This window comes from Corapipo altera, unplaced genomic scaffold (assembly GCF_003945725.1).
Source record: "Corapipo altera isolate COAL_440 unplaced genomic scaffold, ASM394572v1 48b, whole genome shotgun sequence".
Taxonomy (NCBI): Eukaryota; Metazoa; Chordata; class Aves; order Passeriformes; family Pipridae; genus Corapipo; species Corapipo altera.
In genome coordinates, this window is record NW_020884884.1 from 590,536 (window position 1) to 613,145 (window position 22,610).

General features: G+C 37.8%; 1 protein-coding gene across 3 annotated transcripts in view; it reads right to left on the reverse strand.

Annotated features, from left to right (window-relative positions):
* Nucleotides 1-1,204: 1,204 nt before the first annotated feature.
* The window catches only part of DISP1 (dispatched RND transporter family member 1), an 89,645-nt gene continuing 68,239 nt past the window's right edge, over nt 1,205-22,610 (reverse strand). For all 3 annotated transcript variants that reach the window (XM_027641230.1, XM_027641227.1, XM_027641229.1), the window contains 6 exons: nt 18,363-18,392; nt 14,207-14,330; nt 12,832-12,959; nt 12,298-12,395; nt 10,091-10,188; nt 1,205-5,020 (listed from right to left, as the gene is read on the reverse strand). In XM_027641230.1, coding sequence (XP_027497031.1) covers nt 1,376-5,020; nt 10,091-10,188; nt 12,298-12,395; nt 12,832-12,959; nt 14,207-14,330; nt 18,363-18,392 — 4,123 coding nt within the window. In that variant the 3' untranslated portion in view covers nt 1,205-1,375. The remainder of the gene's footprint in view (nt 5,021-10,090; nt 10,189-12,297; nt 12,396-12,831; nt 12,960-14,206; nt 14,331-18,362; nt 18,393-22,610) is intronic.

Consider the following 22,610-nt stretch of genomic DNA (forward strand, 5'->3'; position numbering starts at 1 on the left):
GGGATATGTAAGCACCAACATCACTACTCCCAGAAAAACCAAAGTGGTTTGTTGTAAGATATGAATCTTCTGTATCTCTTCAACATGAACATCAGGACAGAAGAAGCCAGGCTTTTCCTCCAGGTATTCATTACAGACCAAGTACATGATATCACACCAACCTATGAAATCTATCTTCTGTGTCTAATAAATCAACATAACCAGCATAACCAAATGATTGTAGGAAGAGAGATTTGTCATTAAGGTACATAGCGATTATGACACACTACACATTTCCAGCTTTCAAATCCACTCTCCCTGAATTATGAGACCCCACAACTATTTGCAGCTATCATTTGGCTAAACCCTTACACAGATACAACATCTGAAGTTGAACATCTTGGTTACATGGTTTACTTCAGTATTTGTAACTTCATCTCGGAACTTCTCCCGGTAGGGACACTCAGAACACAATATTTTAATTTATGCATTTGAGCCTTTTGATTCACTTAATCTAATACTGTTGACAGTAAGTCTGCATTGACTACACCTTTCTCCACAGCAGATTAACTTTGTGGGAAAAAGTTCAGCATTGAAAGGCAACTTCCTACCCAGTTTTATAACCCCTGATTTTATATACATACATCTGTCATCCACAGAAACTGTACTTTTCTTGTCATTACTGAGAAGTAAATAACATTCACTTACTATTGTTTTCACCTGTATTCTCTGGTATTTAATGGTAAAGTCTTTATAGTAACTGCCAGAAAGGGCAGTTTAAAATGTTTTACTGCACTATATACACAGAAATGCAACAAAGGCAGTGCACATGCTGTTGGCTTCCAAGAGCCTTTCTTCAGATTTTGTAGCATGAATAGATAAAAAATTTTCCAAAATAGTCTGCCCTGCAGAGCTGGTCTTTCAGACAAAAGGGAATGAAAACAGTTATAGTCCTGCCACTGTTTCAAGGTGCGCATAAGCCTGCCAAGGCAGCAGTAGAATAAAGGTGAGTAATGTACTCAGGAAATGTGGCCATCTCAGTCTGACCCATATATTATCAATCTCACAAGCCCTGGCTTCAGAAAAAGGGATTTTCTTCGCAACGCTTTGTTTCTTGAGATGGTTTATAAGGAGAAATCAAATCCTAATCCCTTGGAAAAAAAACTAAATGAAGCATAATCCATTTTATGAGTTACAGCAAAAAAACATTCTGGACAACATCAGGTTTTACTACATGTCATGGCTTTATGAAATGTATAAATGTTACTGTTCTATAAAATACATTTTTCATTCCAGAAGGCAAATTATTATTAATATTGATTCAGGACTTTCCTTTTTTAGTGCTTTAAACTTAACTTTTAGAAGAAAGACACAGGATTGCCAAATTAAAGGTTTATTATAGTGTTTTTATTAACAAACTTTCATTGGAAAGTTCTGGGCGCATTAACATAGGAGGCACATTGGCTTCGATGTTTGGCATTTGACAGTCAACAGAATTGCACTTCACTGCGATAGCCTTGCTACAACAGTGTGAACTTTCGCGGCAACCCTCGTGGTGAGCCTCTCTCACTGACCTACTCAGCAGGTGCTTTTTATCATTTTGGTCAGCCTTCAAAACCTGCTCATTCTGCAAAGAATGCTGATCTACCTTGCTCTCAGCTTTCTTTTTCTGCTTTGACAGAGAGGCTTTCTTGCTTTCAACCCCATTCGCTCCTGTACCACCCCTTTCATCACACTTGTCTGTCTGCTGACACAATCCCTTTTGGTTATTTGAGATGCTGTTCTCACATTCAGAGCAACGTACTATTAGAGGTCCTGCGTTTCGGCAGAGAAACTGTGAGGAGCTCATCACCTTTGGAACAGTTCTTACATTTTCCTCTGGGTTTTGATGAGCTTGTGTATCTGTCCTGTTTATTCTTTGATGTGCCTGAAACTGTTGCATGGACTGGAGGAAAAAATTTTTAGGTAGAGAGTTCTGCGTCATCGTTCTTTTGAGCCTTCCTTGAAGGCAACTGCAGTGGAGGACATGCTGGACTGGATGTACATAACCTTCAGCAGCTTGCTGTAAAGCATTTATAGGAGCTACAGAACTCTGGATCTGTACAGTTCCTGGAGAAGGAGAACACTGGTAACAGAAGGTGTCACTTAACTGCTGACATGAGTGTGGACTCCACTTCACTGTCACTTGCTTATATGCATCAGGACAGCTGCACTGCCTGTTTTGAGAGAAAACTGGGCATATGGTGTGTTGGTCAATAGAAGTCTGCAGCACAGCTGAACCAGCAACATTTTTTATGCTTTTACTCACTTCACTATTATAGGCTGGATGCATTGGCACACACATGTTTTGGGGCCTGCTGCTGAAGAGCTCTGAGCAGATATGAGTTTCTTCATACGTCACCTTCTCTGCAGGGTTGCAGATACCGGTTTGTGACGCCAGGGGCTCAAGCTCATAGTGCTCATGCTCCATTTCTGGTTTTTGACTTCTGGAGTCCAGCTGATACTTGCTAACAGGATGTGATTTATTGTGACCTCTGCCTCCTTGGCCTCCTGAAAAGGTCTGAGAGAAGGCATTACATCGCAATTTTTTAGGTAGTGGGATCTGGCCACAAGTGCCCTGGGGTCCAAGGCATCGGCACATGCACTGAAAGAAGAATGTTGCAAAAGCCCAGCTAATGCACATTATAAGCATCATAAAAGTGCCAAGCTGCGTGTAGGCCAACACTGTTGAGGGCATCATCATTGCTCCAGCTACAAATGTAGTCAAGGCAGCCATTGCAATAGCAGAACCCATACGGCTTAGAGAAAAAATGACTTTTCCCTCTCGGTCAGGGTCAGGGGCTAAGCGATAAGCCACTCCATAATGAACAGCAAAGTCTACTGATAAGCCAACGGCCACTGAAATTGTGACAGATTCTAACACATTTAGCTCCCATCCCAGAAGAACCAGAGAACCTACAGTGACGAAAATAGTTCCGGCTATTGAAACTATTGCATAGAGGCTTATGATTATATTCCAAGTTGTAAGAAGCATTACACTAAATGCAACAGCAACTGAAAGACCCATGGCAATCAGAGTACCATCAGAAAGACTGTCCTGAAGATCATAAAATTCAAGGTTACTCACAAACCAACCATTGCTAAGACCTTCAGGAGCAGAACTAAGCTCATTTGAAATCCATGAGTCCACCTCTTTGTAGAACTGATGCATTTTCTCATAAGCCAGGGTGAAGAGGTAGGTGCTTTGGAACTCCAACACCACGGCCCTGATGGTGTCATTAAGGTCAAAGCGAGGCCCTGGGGTTTTGCTATCTAAATGGTACCCTGTGCTTCTTTCTAGCTCCATTATAGCTCTCTTGATACATAATTCAAAAACTTCTTGTTTGTATGGAAAGCTCCAGTGGCTGCAGCAGGGGTAAAGAGATGGCTCATCGCAGTCTTGATTTTCCATCCACTGCTTAAATGTTTCAATGAAGCAGCTTGTGAAGTCTTGTTCTTCAGTCTGATAAAAAAAGGTTTGGTTTCTTAACTTCTGACAGAAACGTAAAATCCAGACCTGTGAAGCTGGGCTAGCAATATTAAAACTGGTATCTAGCTGCAGCTTTCCTTTGCTTTTAGGGTTTAAAGGGTCACCATTATCCTCAGGTGTAACACCCCAGATTACTGTAATGGGCATGTGGAGCTCCTCTCCATGGTGGACACGTTCAAACATAAAAAGTTTTTTGTATTCTGCATCGTATCGCTCAAATGGGTGGGAAGACCTAAATACCTGAAACTCAGAGAGCTCCAGCGACGGCAGTTTCATCTTTGGATTTACACACACAATATATGCTCCACCAATTGTTAAGGCAAGGAACCAGAAAAGCCAAATATATCGAAATTTGATAACAATGCATGGCAAAACTTTTTCAAAAAATATCCTGGATGCTTCTGAAACTGCAAAAATAATCTTGTGGAACATTTGGCACAACACTGTCCAGCAGTTTTTGTTGTTGTATACCCTCTGCTGAGGTTTCTTAAAGCAACTGAAAATATTGAGAAGGTATCGTTCATGTAATACAACTACAGCAGGCAGCCATGTAACCATCAAAACATAATTCACCAAAATGGCAGTGCCAGCATAAACACCAAAACACCTGATTGCTGTGATATTGCTGACATAATTCGCATAGAAGGCAGCAGCGGTTGTAAAACTCGTGACAAACATGGAAAGAGCAGCGTGCTGCAAAGTGATGCTCACTGTCTCAGAGGTTCCAGCATGAGGTTTATCAAACTTCGTGTAGTTCCAAACGTCACATAAGACAAAAGCATCATCTGCTCCAATCCCAACAAGGATAATTAATGCCGTGAGATTCATGAATGGAAAGAACTCAAAATTAAATACTACCCGATAGAGAAAATAAGAAATAATCAAGGAACTAATTATTGCAAACATAGTCATCAGCGTGATAAACATAGACTTTGTGTACACACACATAACTAACAGAACAATTACAATGGCTATGGCAGGATACACAGTATCCATCAACAGGTAATCTTGAAACAACCTATGTTTTATTCCAAACTCAATCCCTGTGACGGTTGTTACACCATCAGAAGCGTTCCAGTTCTCAAAGTTATCTAGGTAAATACTCATCATGCTTTCCCCTTTCTCAGTCGGGGAGAAGAGCATGCTGTATTTTAAAGCTGGTAAGACATAGTCAGCTGTCTTTGGGCTTAGAAAATCCTTGTCCACTAGGTAGTGAAGGATCTGGTAAACAGCATTGTACTTGGTACATTTGCGAGGTACGTTTGTACACTTGAGCTGGTCCTTCCTTTTGGCATTCATATCCCAGCAGTCCGGCCCCAGGGTTCCATTGTAGTAGTATTTGGCACATGTGCGAAGCAGCTTTAGGGTGTGAGAGACATCCCGTTCTACAATTTTTTGACACGATGACCTGTTGTTCAGAATAGCAATATAGTTGCCCAGTGTCCAGCTGGGACAGCATGAAGCAGCAGTGGCTCTCTGGCAAAGGTCACCAAACTGGGAATGGGATCTGATCTGTATAAAGACAGGCAGGGCAAACAGTCCAGTTTAAAGTAACAGTCCAAAGTATTAGAAACGTTCACCCACAAAAAATCTCCAAACAAACAAAAAACTCAACCCCTACTTCTCCCCCAAAACCCTCACAAAACCAACTGAAAATTATGAAAATTCAGTTTACGGTCCTTCTGTGTTAACATTTTAAATTCTTATTTCCACACACGTTGTTTTTGATATGTATCCTCTTACATGCAGCAGACTAAACCAGCAGTAACTCATCACAGTGGCATAGAATTGACACAAGCATTAAGAGTATTGTATTTCTATTGTCTGAAGATGCACTGAGGTATTTTGTTTCTTTCCAGACTGAGGACAGTTAATTCTCTTCTGTTATTTCATGCTATATTCCTGAAAATAACCAATCAGCCATAAATCAGTGAAGTTTCATTCTGCTTGGTATCACATCCTGAAGTTCCTAGGAGACTTACCATCCAGAAAGAAAGGATGTGACAGACGACTTCCATCACCTGACCTCTCCTCTACAACCCTGACTTTATGACTCTCTTTTAGCTCTTGTGCTGCTGACAGACACTGCCCCCGACCTGCTCAGCCTGCCACCCAGGCACTGAACGTCCCTAAGTCATGCAGGATTTCCAAAGCACAAGATAGTTCCACTGTCATAAAGCACCCCAAAATAAGCCCTGATGCACAGAGACAACAGTCATGCCTCTGCATGCTGCACCCGTGGTGGGACGAAGTCCAAAGAGTTGACTCAGGAGTGGAGTCAACTCAGGAGAGGAAGCTGCAGCAGCAGCAGCAAGGCCGGAGAAGTCATGGGGACGAGCAGACACCAGTGGCAAGTGTAGAGAGGGGAAAGCTGGGACATGGGAGAGGACTGCTCTTGTCAACTCAAGCAACTGCCCAAAGGTCAGGAACTCCTACCAGAGCTTTACAGAGACGATAGCAACTTTAACATCTTTGTTAAGGACTCTCCTGAACTGAACGAGTCTTAATCCCTTATGGGGATATTCTTTTTCTGCTTCAAGAATATTCCAGACTTAGCTGAAGTCAGTGAAAGCATGATTTAGCTAAATCACTGTAAGGCACTTCTATGCAAAACTGAATCAATAAAACAGAAATGAAACTCTTAAGTAGCAAGGTTAGATAAAGGAAATTTTCTCAAGTTGAAAAAACTCAATCTTGGTAGGGCACAAGGAACATAAATGTTAAAAAAAAGAACTTGCAGCCTGTTATATGTGACAAAGCAGAATTAGTCCTTATATAGCCTAATATGTATATAGACATATGTAAAAGTTCAGCCTTCATCAAGTTACACAGAATTAGTTACACATATTAGTACAATCACATTAATATAGATATGTGCTTCAGTTTACAGGATTGGGCCCTGAAACCATTATCTATGTATGCCTTAAATTTAGGTGAACTGAAGTAAACCACAGCCTCTTTTTTTTTTCCTTCTTTCTTCTTCTGCAAAATTGTGCAGGTTTATTATTAGCAATCCTTTATAATGCACACAAAATGCACTTGCGGATTCTCACGGTAGTTATAAAAGCTTTAATATGGACTAAATTTTGTCAACCAGTTTCTGAACAATAACAAACTGGCATTCTCAAAAAACAGGATAATTCACATTTGATTGTTTCCAGATAAAAACACTCACACATGCAAACTCAGGAAAAACTGAACAACCTACTAAATAAAAGGAAGCACTGGAATAGCATATCTGTGTTTTTCATGGCACATCTCCAGGTTAGTCCTATGAGGATATAATAGGCAAATTGGGAGGAAAGGTTTGTATTGTCTTCTCTATGTATTCAAGTTCAAGATGGGACAATGAGGTATATATACTGTTCTTCAACACTCGCTGCAGGCCATAAACATCCACTGCTGAAGTAACTGCTGCCAAAGATAAAGTAACATGAGCTGGCAGCTGGAAGTTAGAAATTAAAATACAAAATTTAGCTCCTGATAGCTCATTAAAATACTACGTAAAATGCTAATAGGTTGTAGCATTGAGCTTTGTTGGTGATCCAAAAGAACTGAAAAGGTCGTTTTGCTGTTGCCAGGCCTGGTCTGCCACTGGCAACATTTTAATTTATTTTGGAACAAGTAAGGAAGCCAAGCAGTGCAACCTGCACACATGCTGCATCTGTGGGCAGATCTGCCCAAATGGATCTCCGCAGTAACAGACATTCACAAATACACAGTTTTGGGGAAGCAGTCTGAAGAGATAACACACAGTCTTTGAAGCTTATAAAATAACAGTTTATGGTTTATAGGGAAAACATTCTGCAATTAACAGGTGAAAAAGAAAAAAAGGCTCTTCTTATTCAACTAGTAAAAAGTTAGAGCACCTCCTGTAACTATTTTGTATATAGAGTTTCCATAAAGATTATAAGACTACCATATGCTGAGCAGCTGCAGGATGGAGCCCCTAAGTGTCAGTAAAACATATAGTCAAAATAGTTACAAGCAGATGGGAATACAATTAACATATAAGGATATACTGTTAGTTCCATGCTAAAGCTTGGTGCTGAAATCCTGCTTATCATCAGAAAAATATACAAATTCTAAGGTTTGGATTTGCAGAAAATAGTGTCTGATTTTCCCATCTTTGGGCAGAGAAAGCTCTGCCACTTATTTCAACAGAATTGTGGCACTAGGCAAGCTTGAATTCAACAGTAAAAATAACTACAGCCACAAGAGAGTTCATAAGACCAGAAGGTCACTGGAGTCATAGATTTCTTCCGATCACTGCAGTGCAAGTCAGCATCCTCCCTAGGGACTGGCTGCTACCAGAACTCAGCATTCACAAGTGGGGCACAGCACTTTGTGAGTTCTAAGAAGTGTTAAAAGTCCTTGGAAACTGTTAGAAAGTGTTTAAATAATTTTAAAAAGTTATTTGTAAGTAACAAGCATTTAAAAAAGAAATTATGGAAAAAAACCTCAGCCCTTTCTGAGCCCTGAATATCCAATTTTTATTATAAATTTACATACACAGTCCAATAATGATTGCAAAACCTAACCATATCACTCTGTTTTGTAAACTAACTAGCTAAAAATCAATGTTGCTATCATGAGGCCCTGTTATTCTGCTCAGCTGTGGTATTCAATTACTATATTCTGAAGTAAATTACAAGTAAATTACAAATAAAGATCCACAGAAACATTATTTGCAACAATTTCCTCTATAAATATCTACACAACTGTGGATGTAGATGAAATAGCCAATATTTAATTTTCTGAAGTGTTCTTATTTCAAAGGAAGAGCTGGTTTTATGGATATAAGATGTGTGGTGCTTTCTTTTTGAAGTAAAGTAGTTTCATCCTTCCCTCAGAAAGCAAAGCAGTGTTTGAAATAATACATTATTATCAAAGTGTGCATACAGGGAGGAACAAAAGAAAAATTCCTCAAGAGTAATGCAATCATTACAGAGATTATTCTTCAGATGTAATTAACTGTCTTCTGTTAAATAGAATTATTATGGTTTTTTAATTCAGATTGCATTGCTTTGCAATGACCTACACTACCTGGGATTCACCTGCATTAGCTGCCTATGTTACTAAACTTCAACAGTTTAGTGTCTCATCTCTAACTCTCAATTTTTACCCTTGTAAATTACTCCACTGAATCTCCTGATTGAACTGGCAGTATGATTACTCCCTAATTCAGTTCATGTAAAACTGAGCTGGGTTAGTTTAAATACTGTACTTTGCTCTCACCTGGCTCATTCTGATCAAAAGAGATACAGGACAATCACATGAGCCATCCTGTCAGTGCAATAATCTTTGATGGGGAAGTAAGGAACACTTCATGAGGACATGAGGACAAAAGCGACTTCCACCAAGTGAGGCCAATCAGGACAAAATGTCTGTCAGCAGAGTGCAAGGGAGATTCATTACACAATGTTTCACTACAGCTCAACATTTTAACAAAGCAAACGGCAGCTGTTGTAGGGAAAATACTTGGAAATTTGCTAAATTAACACAGTTGTCTAAAAGGTAATGATAAACAAATTTAATAATGAAAATATCCTCATTAAATAAATGTGGTATAATATGGATTTGTTTATGATTACTTTTGTTCTGAAGGAGGAAAAAATGGAAATAAATAGATCAATATTAACAGAAGAAAACCATATTGCTTTATTTCCCCGCAAATTCACCAATGCAAAAGTTCATGGCTACTCAGCGGTTCAAAGGAGTTCACTCCAGCAAGTGACAAGCTTATATTTTACAAATGTACTATTTGGATGCTTATTTTATTTTAGCCTTTGTCAGTTAACTTCCTTCAGTCAAAACCGGACACTGATTTCAATCAGAGTGCTAAATTACTTTGTAACACATGTAAAAGAAGCTGGCTGTACAATAGCCTCTGAACCTGGCTATTCCAAAGGTTATTTTGACTGTGCAGGGTACCGAATACAAGGAAAGTCAAGTAAAAATACATGGGGCCAGACAGACAATGACAAAATGTCGTCTTTCACTTCCTCAGTTCTGAAGAGAAAACTAATATTTCTCTGTACGCATCATTATCCACATCTAATTAAGTGGGCTATATTTCTAGCTACTGTATTTATGTTCTGTTGATGTCCACGTGATTTCCATTCTAAACTAAGAGAAAAAAAAAAATTGAGTGACCCCACTGGGAGTCAGAGAAAACTGCATATGCTATGAGGATGCAGCTAGTTCACCTGAAGGTGAAAAAACAAGGAAAATTAATTTTTTGCTGGGAAACAAGAACAAAACTCCATGGAATTATATTCTATGAGGAAACACATAGCGAATGTTAAGACAGTCCATTCTGCAAAAAAACTCCTGAAGTAACCCTCCTCTACCCCATTCTGGATGTTATTAGCAGCAAAAGCAAAGAAATCCCCCTATGCACTCTGATTTACAAACTGAAAACTGTTTTTTAACTTTGCCTGCATGCTGACTGACTGTTTGACTGGATGGGAACAATGTGAAGTCCTCTCATATGCTGCATGGCAACGGGCAGCAAAACAAAATTTCAAATAAATGCTCCATATCTGCAAGTTAAACAAATTAAATGCCATTCTTACTTACCCTCAAGTTATCTACATTGCACATCGACTTAATTGCATTCAAATTCCATAAATTCTCTCCTTCTGTTGATGTAAACACCACTCGTGAATAGCGATCACCTGAAATTACAAGAGGGGGGGTTTATTGATTGTTTGGGTGTGCCTGGTATCAAAGGCTGAGGTAAAACCCCACTGTTCAAATGACACAGATGAAATCTTTGTCAGGTCATGGGAATTCACCTTCTTTTCAAGATGAGCTATTTATCTGTAAGACTCGCTCCACATGAAAGTTTCTATTTCCTTAAAGTGCTTATAGTAAATATGGCATCTTCAATACTATATACCACTTAGAAGCTCTACAGACTTCTATTCAAGCAAACTATCTTGTAAAATATGACAAACAAATAAAAATCAAAAGATCTAATCAGCAAACTATGAAATTCTTGGCACAGCATAATGGCAGTATGCTGATAATAGTAATCAAAGGCTGATTTAGTAAGTCATTTGGGAATATAAATAATAATTATAAAGCTGTTTCTACAAGAATGTTTTTGCTTTAGAAGCAAATGACTGGAGTGGAAATTGTTGCGATATCCTTGAGGCCATTTTTAAGAATTCCACAGTTTAGACACACAGAGCTTAAATTACAAATTAAATCTCATTTATCAGAAGACAGCTTTTAGGAAGGGAAATAATTACTTAGTGGCAGTGAGATCTGAATGCATAGCTCACGAGGGAAACAGATACAAACAGAAATATATGGTACTGCATAACACAGTATGGTACTTTCGGTTAAAAAACATTATCACATTAATTAAAATATTCCAAAAAACCAAAAGGCTGAATTTTTCCCACTGCTGTGAATCTGCAGAATTTTTGCCTTCCACAAGACTGTAATGAAAAGACTCGGGGGTTGTGCTTTATGATGTCAGACCATGCTTTAGGATCAAGGGAACTGAAATCTGCAGATCCTGGAGCAGACAAAGAAAGATACCAGGAATGACAAAAATGGGTCAAGAGGAAATCAACTGTTTTCTTTACATAATGGACTGGCAAATTTTCCCATAGAAGCACAATTCCTTCATGACTGCCACAACTGAGACTACACAGAAACAGTAGTGGAAAGAATGAGACTGAGACTGTGCAGAAACAGCAGGTAGGATAAGAGGAGTTAATTCTCCTTCAAGTTGCAGTTAATGCTCAGCAGAGTTTCGAGTACATTTCCTCTTCCTTACTCATGATATGCTCAGTCTAATTTGGTTCTGCTCACATGAGCAGAAATGACGACCTTGCTCACAGCCTCTCACTTAAATACAAGACCATACTGTAACTGGGAAAAAAAAAATAAAAATCTGTTCTTCACCCCAGTTTTCACTGGTCATCCCTCTCTTAGATCAAGTAATATAAACAAATCATTTCACAATTATGTTTTTGTGCTCTGTTATCAGTCCTCACATATGGAAGTCGCTGCAAAAGAGCTCAAGTCGTTATATGAACAAAGGCAAGATCTCCATCTGCTAATGCACGCTCTCTGCCAGAACAGGACTTATCAAAGTTCTGCAGTATGCCCTGTAAAAGGTCAATAGATTTCTTTGTCTTTTTTGGTCCTCTAGTTTGACTTGGTCAGCTTCATAAGCCCCCCAGTGTTTTAAGGTGGGAATTTTTTATCTTTGTTTCTTTTAGGGGTTTTTTTGGTGTGCATTTTTTTTCCCTAAACAAACCTCTAAATTCTCCACAAGATGACCAGTGGAAGTCTTTTCAGATATACAGAGGAAAAGTATTTTGATTTACGTTTTTTAGAACTAAGCTAATGGCACAGATAGAACACAACTTCTTCCCTTAAGTGAATTAAGCTCTACCTCTATAGTCACACACAAAGCTTTTACAATGATCAGCATCACCAAGAACACTGCTTTTACAATGATCAGCATCACCAAGAACACTGCTTTTACAATGATCAGCATCACCAAGAACGAATAAAATTCTTTACAGGAAATGGAAACACTTAAAGGAAGCACTTTAAGTAAATACAGTTGCTTCCGAGGAAGAACCAATAGAACATTTCAGCCCAATTTTCTCAAGAGTTCCACACACAGAAAGAAAGTGCTCATTGTGCATATATGCTAAGCAAAAAATATTTTCCTACATGGCATACAATGCATAGAAGAGTTCAGAAAACATTCAACTGACAGAAGTTTTTAACGTTCCTTACATCATTTCTTCACTTACTTGGAATATCACAGAAAAAGGTATCCTTGTGGAAGTTCCAGTCTGCTTGCCTCTTCTCTCTTTCATAGTGATCATCTGACCATCTGTCATCTTGATGACTAAACCAGAATAAATAGTTTTACCTTAACTTAGCAAAGAAATTGTTAAAAGAAGGAGCATCCAAACACGTCACACCCTTCAACAGCTCTTATATATAAAACATATTTTTACCAATGTGCCTTTGATATACAAAAACTGAAACATTAATTTAATTTTTTCTTTAAATTAAGAGACTTCGAAGGAAATGACATCGAGTCTAGTTCTGAAAACATCCATAACTCTAAGAGAAAACTAAAATTAAACACCTTTTAAGAGTTTGCGATGGGAAATATCTAGCCTGATTTGAAAGGCCTTGAGAATTGTAGATGATCAGATTCAATATTTATTGAAATCAGTGGAAGTACATATATTAACTTCTGAGGGTACCAGTGCAAGCACTACGTACAAACAAAAAACACTAGTAAAATAAAATACATTTAAAATATAAATTCCTACCTTTTAGCTTGCTCGTCTGCATATTTGAAAGGATAGTTTGCAAGTGTTGCTTTGTACCCTGTGTTTTTCACCATATTGTTCCATGTGACCAACCTCTGTCCTATGGCTGTCCCTCTTGGTTCAAAACCCTAAGAGGAGAAAAATCACAAAATTCCATTAATAGTTTTCATTCTTTAGCTCAAACGGGAAAGCGGAAACGCGATCAAAGTGATGGATAGTTTTCATTATGAAGCATAATTACTCCAGGCATCTACTTCTAAAGGTAAAATGCTTTATGGCAGGTCAGACAAAATAATGACTGACTGTATAGAGTGACGAGGGATTAAGAATTCTCGCACGTACTACTTCTCTCCCCAAGAAGAGATGATTTAGTCTACCAAGTGCTCAACACTTAGTTTTCAGAGTAAGGGCATTCTACAAAGTCCTCTTCATTATCTCAATTATCACTCTTCATCGATTAAATACGATTAAAAAACTCTAAAGTATATCTGCTCTATTTCTTCAAGAGTAAGTCAAATCTTTACCTAATTTTACAAGTGACATTGAAACAATTTTAACAACTTTACTGTTTTCAAGAAGTATCCATTACATATGGATATGTACAGATATACATACTATCCTATAAATAACAATAACTTATGGGAACAGTATATTTTTATTTGAAGTTAATAATTAAGTGCAATATTTTCAATAAAAAGTCCTGAAAGTTACTCCTGGGTAAGACAGTTCAGGAAAAGTAAGAAATGAGCTCAGTATTTAATAGAATCTGATAAAAATTACATTTAGTTTTCCAAGAGGGATATCATTTCATCCCCAGAAGGCCATTGGAATGCCCTTTCCTTAAATACTGGCCGTCACTCTTTGAAACCTGATTTAGAACGTATGGTCTGTGTTGTACTGTGCCGTACATCGAAAACTGGGATGCATTTACATTATCAATCTACAGCAGTTCTGCTAAAGGACATATGACCTTTCAATACCAAAATGCAGAGAGAATTTGAACTAGTGGATAACACTCTCTGATGGCCACTGCTGCTTTGTATCACCATTTGCTGTTCCAATGCCAAGATTTCATACTTTTTTCTTTTTTAATTAGAGGAATTGCAAGGGTCTTTAACAACTAATTTTTTTCGTGGATTCATTAGACAGAAATTGCTTCTGCAAGCTTACTACCAATTGACTCTCTCTGTAAACTGTTTCCCAAACAGATTCATAGTACAGGGAACTTTTTCAGGCATACTAAGGCTCAGTTTTTCTCTCTGGGCAGATCTCAATTCAAGAGGAATCTACCAATCGCTGTACTTGCATTTGCTGTTTCCTGGCGTCACTGAAAAAACGGCAAACAGAAAATACTTATTAATTAATATTTACTTACGAGCAGTGGATCAGAGAAATCTGGAAGATCTGGAACTAATATTCCAACCAGGGCACACACCACAATTAACACGGTGCACATGCCCAGGACCACCACAGGCCAGTCTGCGATTAGCGCAGCATAGCTACGGGAGAGGGGCAGAGAGAGATGTTACAGAAATGAAAGTTATACACAAAATTAATCCACACTTCTCCAAAGAGCTGTGTTGAAACACTGACCTGTGTTCTTTGTTACTCTTACAGGAAATTAAGCTGGCTATCACTAATGGACAGAAGCCATTAGGAAACATTTTTTCCGCACATTTGTTAAAGTTTTTTTCCTTTTTTTTAAAGTAAGAACCCCTCTCCACCTTTCTATCAAATCTCCTTAAAACTTTCTATTCTTATATAGAAAGCTTTTCATATCAGACTATTATTTTTTCCCCTCAGGATTCTGACAAAAATGCAGGCTTTATCTTAGATCTTCTTCGTCCTGCTACAAAGATGATTAACTGTGGACTAAAATAGATATTTCTGTTGTTTAGTACATGTTCAGCATTTAAAACTGCCATAGCAATAATTCACATAAAAGACTTTTACACAAAAAAAAGCAAAAAAAAAAAGTGAATTGAAAACTGTTGCTTAAGATTAAATACAATTTTTTTCATATAAATACTTTTTCCTTAACTTTATGTTTGGCGTGGATATTATCCATGATTAGGGATCACTAAAACTAGACACTTTGTTAAAAATCCAATGATAGAAAGACATCACTATTTCTTTTTTGAAAACTTAAACATTTAAAAAAAATAAATATCAAAGAGAGAAAAAAAAATCAATTTTAAAGTACAACCCAAAAGAAAACATTTCCCCTATTTTTACGACAGTCATTAAAAAAATACTCAAGCCCTATATACTAATGATCCATGAAATCTCTTGTAAATTCAAAGATGTGAGGGAGCAGCAACCCAATACATAAACTAATCAGCATTAACTATCTAGTCTTCTAGCATAACATACATCCTTCCATTTTAACACCTAGTTCATTCTAAATTTTAAGAGTGCAAGAATTTTTATATGCAAACCTAACTTTCATTAATTTTGTAAAATATTTTTATTTTTGTTAAATTCACAGAAAAGTGTCAGAAATCAACTGAAACCCAGAAATCTTAATTTCTAAATAGTTTTTCTTACAGTAAAGACTTGAATTCATAGAGTTTATGTTTCAAAAACAACATTGTCTAAAGTAAAGAGAGTACAGGAAGTCCCATAAAGGTTAAAAGACATTAGAAAAATAATTATAGGCTATGAATCATTCTATACGGATGGTCTCTGTACACACTAAATATTGACCAAGAAGATCAACACTCTTACTTCCTCCTCAACTTACAAGCAGTGTAACATGAAAGTTTATAGCTTTACTTGTCCTTAAGTTATTTCTACTGTCTTAAAAGATCATGGCTCTTTTTCAGTTTTAAGAGTAACTTATTAGCTAATCACAGTACAATTACCAGCTCTACAGAATTTTTCTGTCCTGCTGCTAAGAGGGAGGGAATGGCCATCTCTTCACTCCAGCAATGTTTTCCCAGCATTCTAACTGTAAAATCCACAGCAGTGAGGAATTTTATGGCTGACTTTCCATAGCATGTGGAAATAGGCACATGTAGGGGTCTAAGAGCAGCTTTAAGGAGAAAGGAAGTCCAAAGCACTGGGTGTATCTCAATTTCCTATTAGGCAAAAATGAAATAATTCTTACATTCTCACTCAAGAGGTTAATTAGTAAAGGCTTGAAAAGCAATCTGAAGTTTAAGTTTTTATTAAAGTGAATCACAATGGGGCAGCTTTCCAAATGAGCAATTGTACAAAGTAGAAGTGAAGGGAAGCAAATGACCTAAGAGAGTTTTCCTATTTATAGGACTAAATGTTTTCATAAACACCAAGCTAGACTGACTAGCTATTACAGACATTTGCTCTGCAGTCATAAAAGTCATACCCAAAAGATTTATTTTCCTTTTCGTCACTAGTGCCAGATTTACCACTTTGACATGTTGTCTCTACACTTCTACTTTCAGCTGAGCAGCTCTTAATTTGGTTAAATTCTTTCAGTCACTAGCTGTAAAAGAAACTATGTCCTAGGTAAAGTGTTTAACGTGATAATAAGCCACAAACTGGAAACAGTAAGTGCTTGTTTACACCTGCAAATTTGTCCTATTTCTTGCATCACAAACTGAAATTCAGATAAGCAAGGCTGACCTGAACTGACAAAAAGGATTAGCCACACTAAATTTTACCTGCCTGAGCATTGTTTGGTGCTGCTGAGAGCTCTGGTTCCAATCAAGATGCCTCTAACCAGCCTCAACCCCAACCCACTGTACGTGGCTGAACAGATGGCAGTTATTTTTCACCCATTAAAGAGCCATAAAATGAGCTTAATTACTTTTTCTTCTCTCCATGGAAAGTAAGCCACTGCCCTGTTTCTGTGAAAATGACCACTTGCCTGAAAATGCCCGAGTCCAAGAGGAAAATGCTTACATCAATTCCTCCGTCGAGGAATCACATTCAGAAAGGATATCCTTAGTGCTAAGCACATCCTTTAGTACTTTTCTAAATCAAGATAACACCTACCGCTTTTTGATGCCCAATTAAAACTATTTTTTGGTTGTGTAATGACCTAGACATGTAGCCACACTGATACCTTACCCTCTTTTTTTTTTCCCCTCCAAACTACTCAAGCACTGAATGATGAATTCTCTTTAAGTTTGACACTGACTGAAAGATCATTCTTTATGCCATTTTGCCCCTGCTTTCAGTCTAGTTGTCAGAATGATACTACAACTTTTAGCTATCATACCATTAAAATGCATATAGCTTTCATTAATTTATTGCCTCCTGATGTTTTTCACACACTTAAAAAAGGTTTGATTTGGTTTTGTTTTTTTCTTAATGTTTTAATTAACTCAAAATGCTTAGGAGATACAGTAATTCAATCTGTATTTATCTCAGCTATTTAGCACCACTAAAAGCACCACTGGTTTCAAGCAATTTGCCCCAGGGTGATCCAAGACCTCAGATAGTTTCTTCAGAAGGAGAAGGCACAACAGATATTTAGTTTTCCTTCCTATTTTAAGCTACAGTATAATGTGTGGCTAATGCTAAACTTTTCAAATCAGCACCTGCATGCAGATGTACTCAACTTAAACCACTACCCACCCTCATATAGAGACAGAAATGTACCTTATAAAGTGTCTGTATTGTAAAATGGTCATTAGAGCAACAGGTATTTGTGTGACTGAATTTATAGCAACACACAGATTTATGTAACCCAAAACAGGTACTTAACAAACAGCTCTGTTCTTTACTGAAGGCAAATCTTAAAGATGGATTATGTTTTTAATATATTTTCACTTGAGATGGTTTCCTGTTGCCATTACTGTTGGATTGACAGCTTTAGACACGTTGCTCTGTTATTTTCTATGACCCTGCCATTCTTCAGAGCATATACAATCCAAACCTAGTGCTCCTGATTGCATGGGGCTTCTGGTTTTAGAAGCAGAAAAAACTATTATGATGAAATTTTCTGAACTTGCTGTCAGGTTGATTTATCATTATTGATGATACAGCCAAGCCACTTCTCAGAGTAACCCTTAATCAAAAAAGTACTGAGGCATGGAGTTTTCATGCTCATGTACATACACACAAAGAGAATGGTACAGATTGGAATAAAAACGCCATTAAATAGATGAAAACAAGAAGCATTGAAATCTGCACAGGTTTTTAAATTCTGGCCCAGTATTAATGAAGAGACTGCTTGTCTCTCCATAAATAGAGCACCTGAGTTTGGCCACCTTCTGCATTCTATCCCCTTCCTGCTCCCCCAGAATTCACAGATGTGTTACAATTAGGGAAGTTAAAGAACTTGTCCCTGTCTCTTTCTTCCACTGTTTATTTAGGACCCATTGTAGATCAATTCTCCTAAATGTTGTTTGACCTTGCTGATGCTATCTGCCTCCACAATCTCCCGTGGCAGTTTCAGAAATTCACTACCCACTGCATAAAGAAGAAACTTTTTCTTTTAAAATCCATTTTAATTTGATTGATTTCTTTGAATATTCCTTATTCTTGCATTGTGTGGGGAATAACATTCTGCAAACCTCACATGTGACAGCACTGGACCTTACCTTTTTGGTAACTTGAATGGTCTGGCTGACCTAGAAGGAGGAAAAAAGAGAGTAATTGAAAAAGTATGAAATATGCATGCACCTACCAATTCGTTTAATTCTTCCCATCCATGGATAAGCAAATAAATGCTAAATATCAGATATTTTGGAACATGAATTATTTTGAAAGGCCCACAATCATATTCAATTGAGTCTTTGCAAACAAGTAATTCAGAGAATAATTACTGCTACAGACAGCTGGGTTTTCAAAAGTGGAATTTTATGCAGCTGATTTTTGGCATTACTATTCCAGAGGCTTTTCCAGTTTTCAACAAGAGACCAAATAAATTAACACGGTAAAAATTCATTACCATTGAAAATCATGACAAAGTTTGCACATGATGGTAACAGACAACCACAACACCCTGCTCTGACTTTGCAATCCACAAACTTTCTTAATTGACCTTTGTAATTCCATTATGAAAAATTATTTTGGCCATAAATTCTGTTTTGCCATAATACAGGAAATAGAATGACAAAGAGTACCTCTCTAAAATAATTTTCATGCATGTTTTTCTTATTTCTTAAAAATCTAACATTATTTTGATGAGGAGATAGCAAACCCAAGTGAAAATTATGCTTTTCTAGCAGTTCAGTGAGGACTTCATTTTGTTAGCTATTGGATTAGTAAGTGTCACATATATTTCACTTAAAATCAAAAACTTCCATGAAGAATTTGCAAGTCCTTTCAAGAACTTCCTGTCTATGACTGCAATGTACAACTGCTCCAAAGATGTAACCATACTATGCCTTCAGTTAAGTTATGGACTTGTCTCACCACCAAAGACATATTTAATATTACTCCTTTAAAAAAATACAGAAAGCAATGAATAAAGAAACAGCTACTTGCATAAAACAGATCACTCAGTAATTTTACACTGAGGTTGCCAAAAGCACAGATTTGTATGCTTTCACACCACCAGAATAACAGTTCAAACCTCAGGCTCCTCAGAGATTTTCAGAAAAGCTTAATTTAGTACACAGAAAACAAATTTGCTGTCCTTCCAAGTACAAGATTCAACACATTGGGTTGAAATCCTCATCCAAGAGAACCAAAACGCTCTGGTATAATCATCTCAAGGTAGATGCAACCATGCCCACACCAGGTGGGAGGACTGCTCACACTGTATCTATCTCTAACTCTGAGCAGCTGTAAGGTAAAGGTGAAATAATCCACAGAAATCTGAACCTGTGAAACACAATGCTGTTACACCAAACAAAAAGTACAATCCAATGCAAACCAGGTCTTTATGCAGCAACAGGCCACTTCAGATACAGATTCAAAGCACTGCTAAATAACAGGATAGCAAAAGTGTGATGGAAATGCAATTGAGAGCCGCTGTACGAAATAAGAATTCTATAAAAGCAAATTTCTATCAACTGTAATTCACTGTTGTTTGGAAATGCTCCAACCCTATGCAGCTGTTAACTGGGACATGCCTGTAGGTACTTCACAGTAGTAAGAGTTGCTCCTTGTAGCCATGTGAAAGCTGGAGAAAAGCAGGAGAAAAGCAGAATAACCCATCTGCAGTTGCAGTAACTCGAAGATTAGGGAAAGGTATAGACAAAGATCCTCTGTTAAATCCAGCCACAAAAGTGCAGATTAAATTTATGAAGTGTCACCAACCCTCAGACTGCCAGTTCAAGATGCACAAATTTGACCCAATTTGTCACTTGATGCCAAAAACTTCTGGTACCACTACAAGAACAACAGACTCAGCAGCAGCCAAAATGTACAGAAACCCAAACAAACAGAGTTCTGAAACGGCTTTGTAACAGTAAGTTGCCTGAGCCTGAAAAGAAGTTGTGGCAGGTTCAAGGGACTGTTTGCCATCTGATCTACAGCCTCAACCACAAAACCAACTTTTCTCAACTAAGGCTAGACTGGACCATAAGAAACTAGGTACTGAAGTCAGAACTCACTAAACTTGAATCTGACATTATCAGTAACAGGATGTTGTATGAAGAGAAAAGGTTGAACAGACAAGCCCTTTCATGCAGTAATTCAGCACCAATGCAGAGCACAAACTGAATGTGTGCCCCTACGTCTCCATGGAGAAGGGGGTAAAGCTACAGAGTTGGGTATAACAGATTTTTGTAACTGCAGCACAGACTCCTGGGTTTACAGATAAGAGAAATATGAACAGACATATTTACTGTCGTTCAAACATGAATTTCTAGATTTTATTTGCAAAGATCTGGATTTCCAAATATGCTTAGTCACTTTTGACAGTGAGTCCTGTTTTCATCTGTGTCATAATGGGCCCTGCCATGAGCAACAACATCAGACAACAATGTGGCACATGCAACAGCCACCCAAGGACAACAGCTAGTACCAGCTTTGTAATCATGCTGACTTGTATAAAGGTTTCTGTGACAATTCAAGGCTTTGCTCAGACAGTGAGGTACAGAATCTCATCTGAGGTCCCCACAAAGCTGGCAAGACAAAGTTATTGGAAAGGATCAACATGTAACTGATAACACTCCAGGGATGATGCTGACATCTTCTCAATGTATCTTGTATATTCACTCTACACAGCCCTCCAAGCCCTTTCTGTATGCAAATTCTTAGTGGACAGGCATGTTTTAAATCTCTTTTCAAGCTTTACCCTGTCTTTCAAATACATCTCTGTAACTGAGATCTGGCAAAACAGATTTTCTAAACAGAATGTAAAATTTGTTTTAGACAGAACTTTCAAAAAATAACTTTGCCTAATTTGGTTTACACAAAAGGAGTAAAAATACCAACACAACCACTCCTTATCCTCCCCCTTTCCCATCAAAACCAAACTACATTCCCCTCTGTTTCCTCCACCTGCAAAATATATTCAGTGTTGAACAAATGATGATGATTAAGTTCTTCAAAGTTAGGGAGGGTTAAAGGTCACACCTGCTATCAAACTGTTTTGTTTCGAAAAGCATGCATTGAAAAAACCTGTGTACACCCGGGTGAATTCCAGCAGTGTAACCAATTCCTTGCAGCTGTTGTGATGACTCTATTATACTGGTCGATAGGAAAAGTTATCCCTGAAAACTATGCCCCAAAAATTCTTTAGTTATGCTCTAAAATACAGAAATGCATGGCAAAACCAGATCTTTCCCACTTAATTAATGCTGCCGTATCTAATTTCTGAAGTATTATACTTTCATTGAGCCAGTTCAAATAACACCACTAACCTCCAAAAAAAGTGCAGACAAAACCCAATTCTCATTGGTTTTCATGAGAAAGAAATGTTGAATTCCATTATTTTGCTGGGACAAAAGCCAAGTTGATCTGTGTATTAAATTACCTCTGAACCCAGTTCTCACAAGCCTGACAGCAGAAAGTGACAATCACAGTTGTTTGTGACCAGACCAGCACAACCAAGTTATTGACACAAACTGCAGTCACTGATTAAAACCTAATACACTGTGCACCGAGGGGGGCAAAGGGAAAGGGGAAGAAAGGGACAGGCTCTATTCTACCACCATTTACTGTGACTGTCAGCCCCTGCCCAACAGATGCTTTGCTTCATCCTGTTCTTTCCCAATAGCAAGTTTTGTCTGAGCATCATACAATTAAGAAATACAGGAAGAAAAGATACACAGATTTGTTAAAACTCCCAGGTGTTTCTCAATACAAAATGTATTTCAGTTGACCAGCATCCTTCTGTGCAACACGGTGAAAAGGACCAGTGGTGTCTTTAAAAAGGGTTGCTGTAATATAAGCAAGTTTACTGTAGGAAATAACAGAGTATCGGGGGGATGGATCAGGGCACTGGTTTGGACTGGACTGCTACAGCTCTAATATTCACCTTTTCAAACTAAATTAGCACTTAGCCTCTGTGTTTCTACCAATATTTTGAACAGTGAGGTAAGAGCAAACATTTGTACCTTTGTGTACATACCAAATTGAATAGGGTCAGTTCACACATACAAAAAATATCATTGCCTTACATATTTTTCAATCTGAGAAAGATGATGACTAGTGCTACAGATTCCTAGAGGAGATCATGCTGTGCCACAGGGCAATATCCTGATTTCAGGTTCCCAATGAAGCCAATGTCTCCTTTTGGTTACAGCAATGAATCAGTTTTCACATGGAAGTTAATACATTGGTAAGGGTGTATCAGAGAGGGGAGTTTGGTCTTAATTTCAAGAATCACAATGGAAAATTGTGGAAATCCTATGTATTATTAAATCTAGTTCTATAACTTTCATGTCACCTGG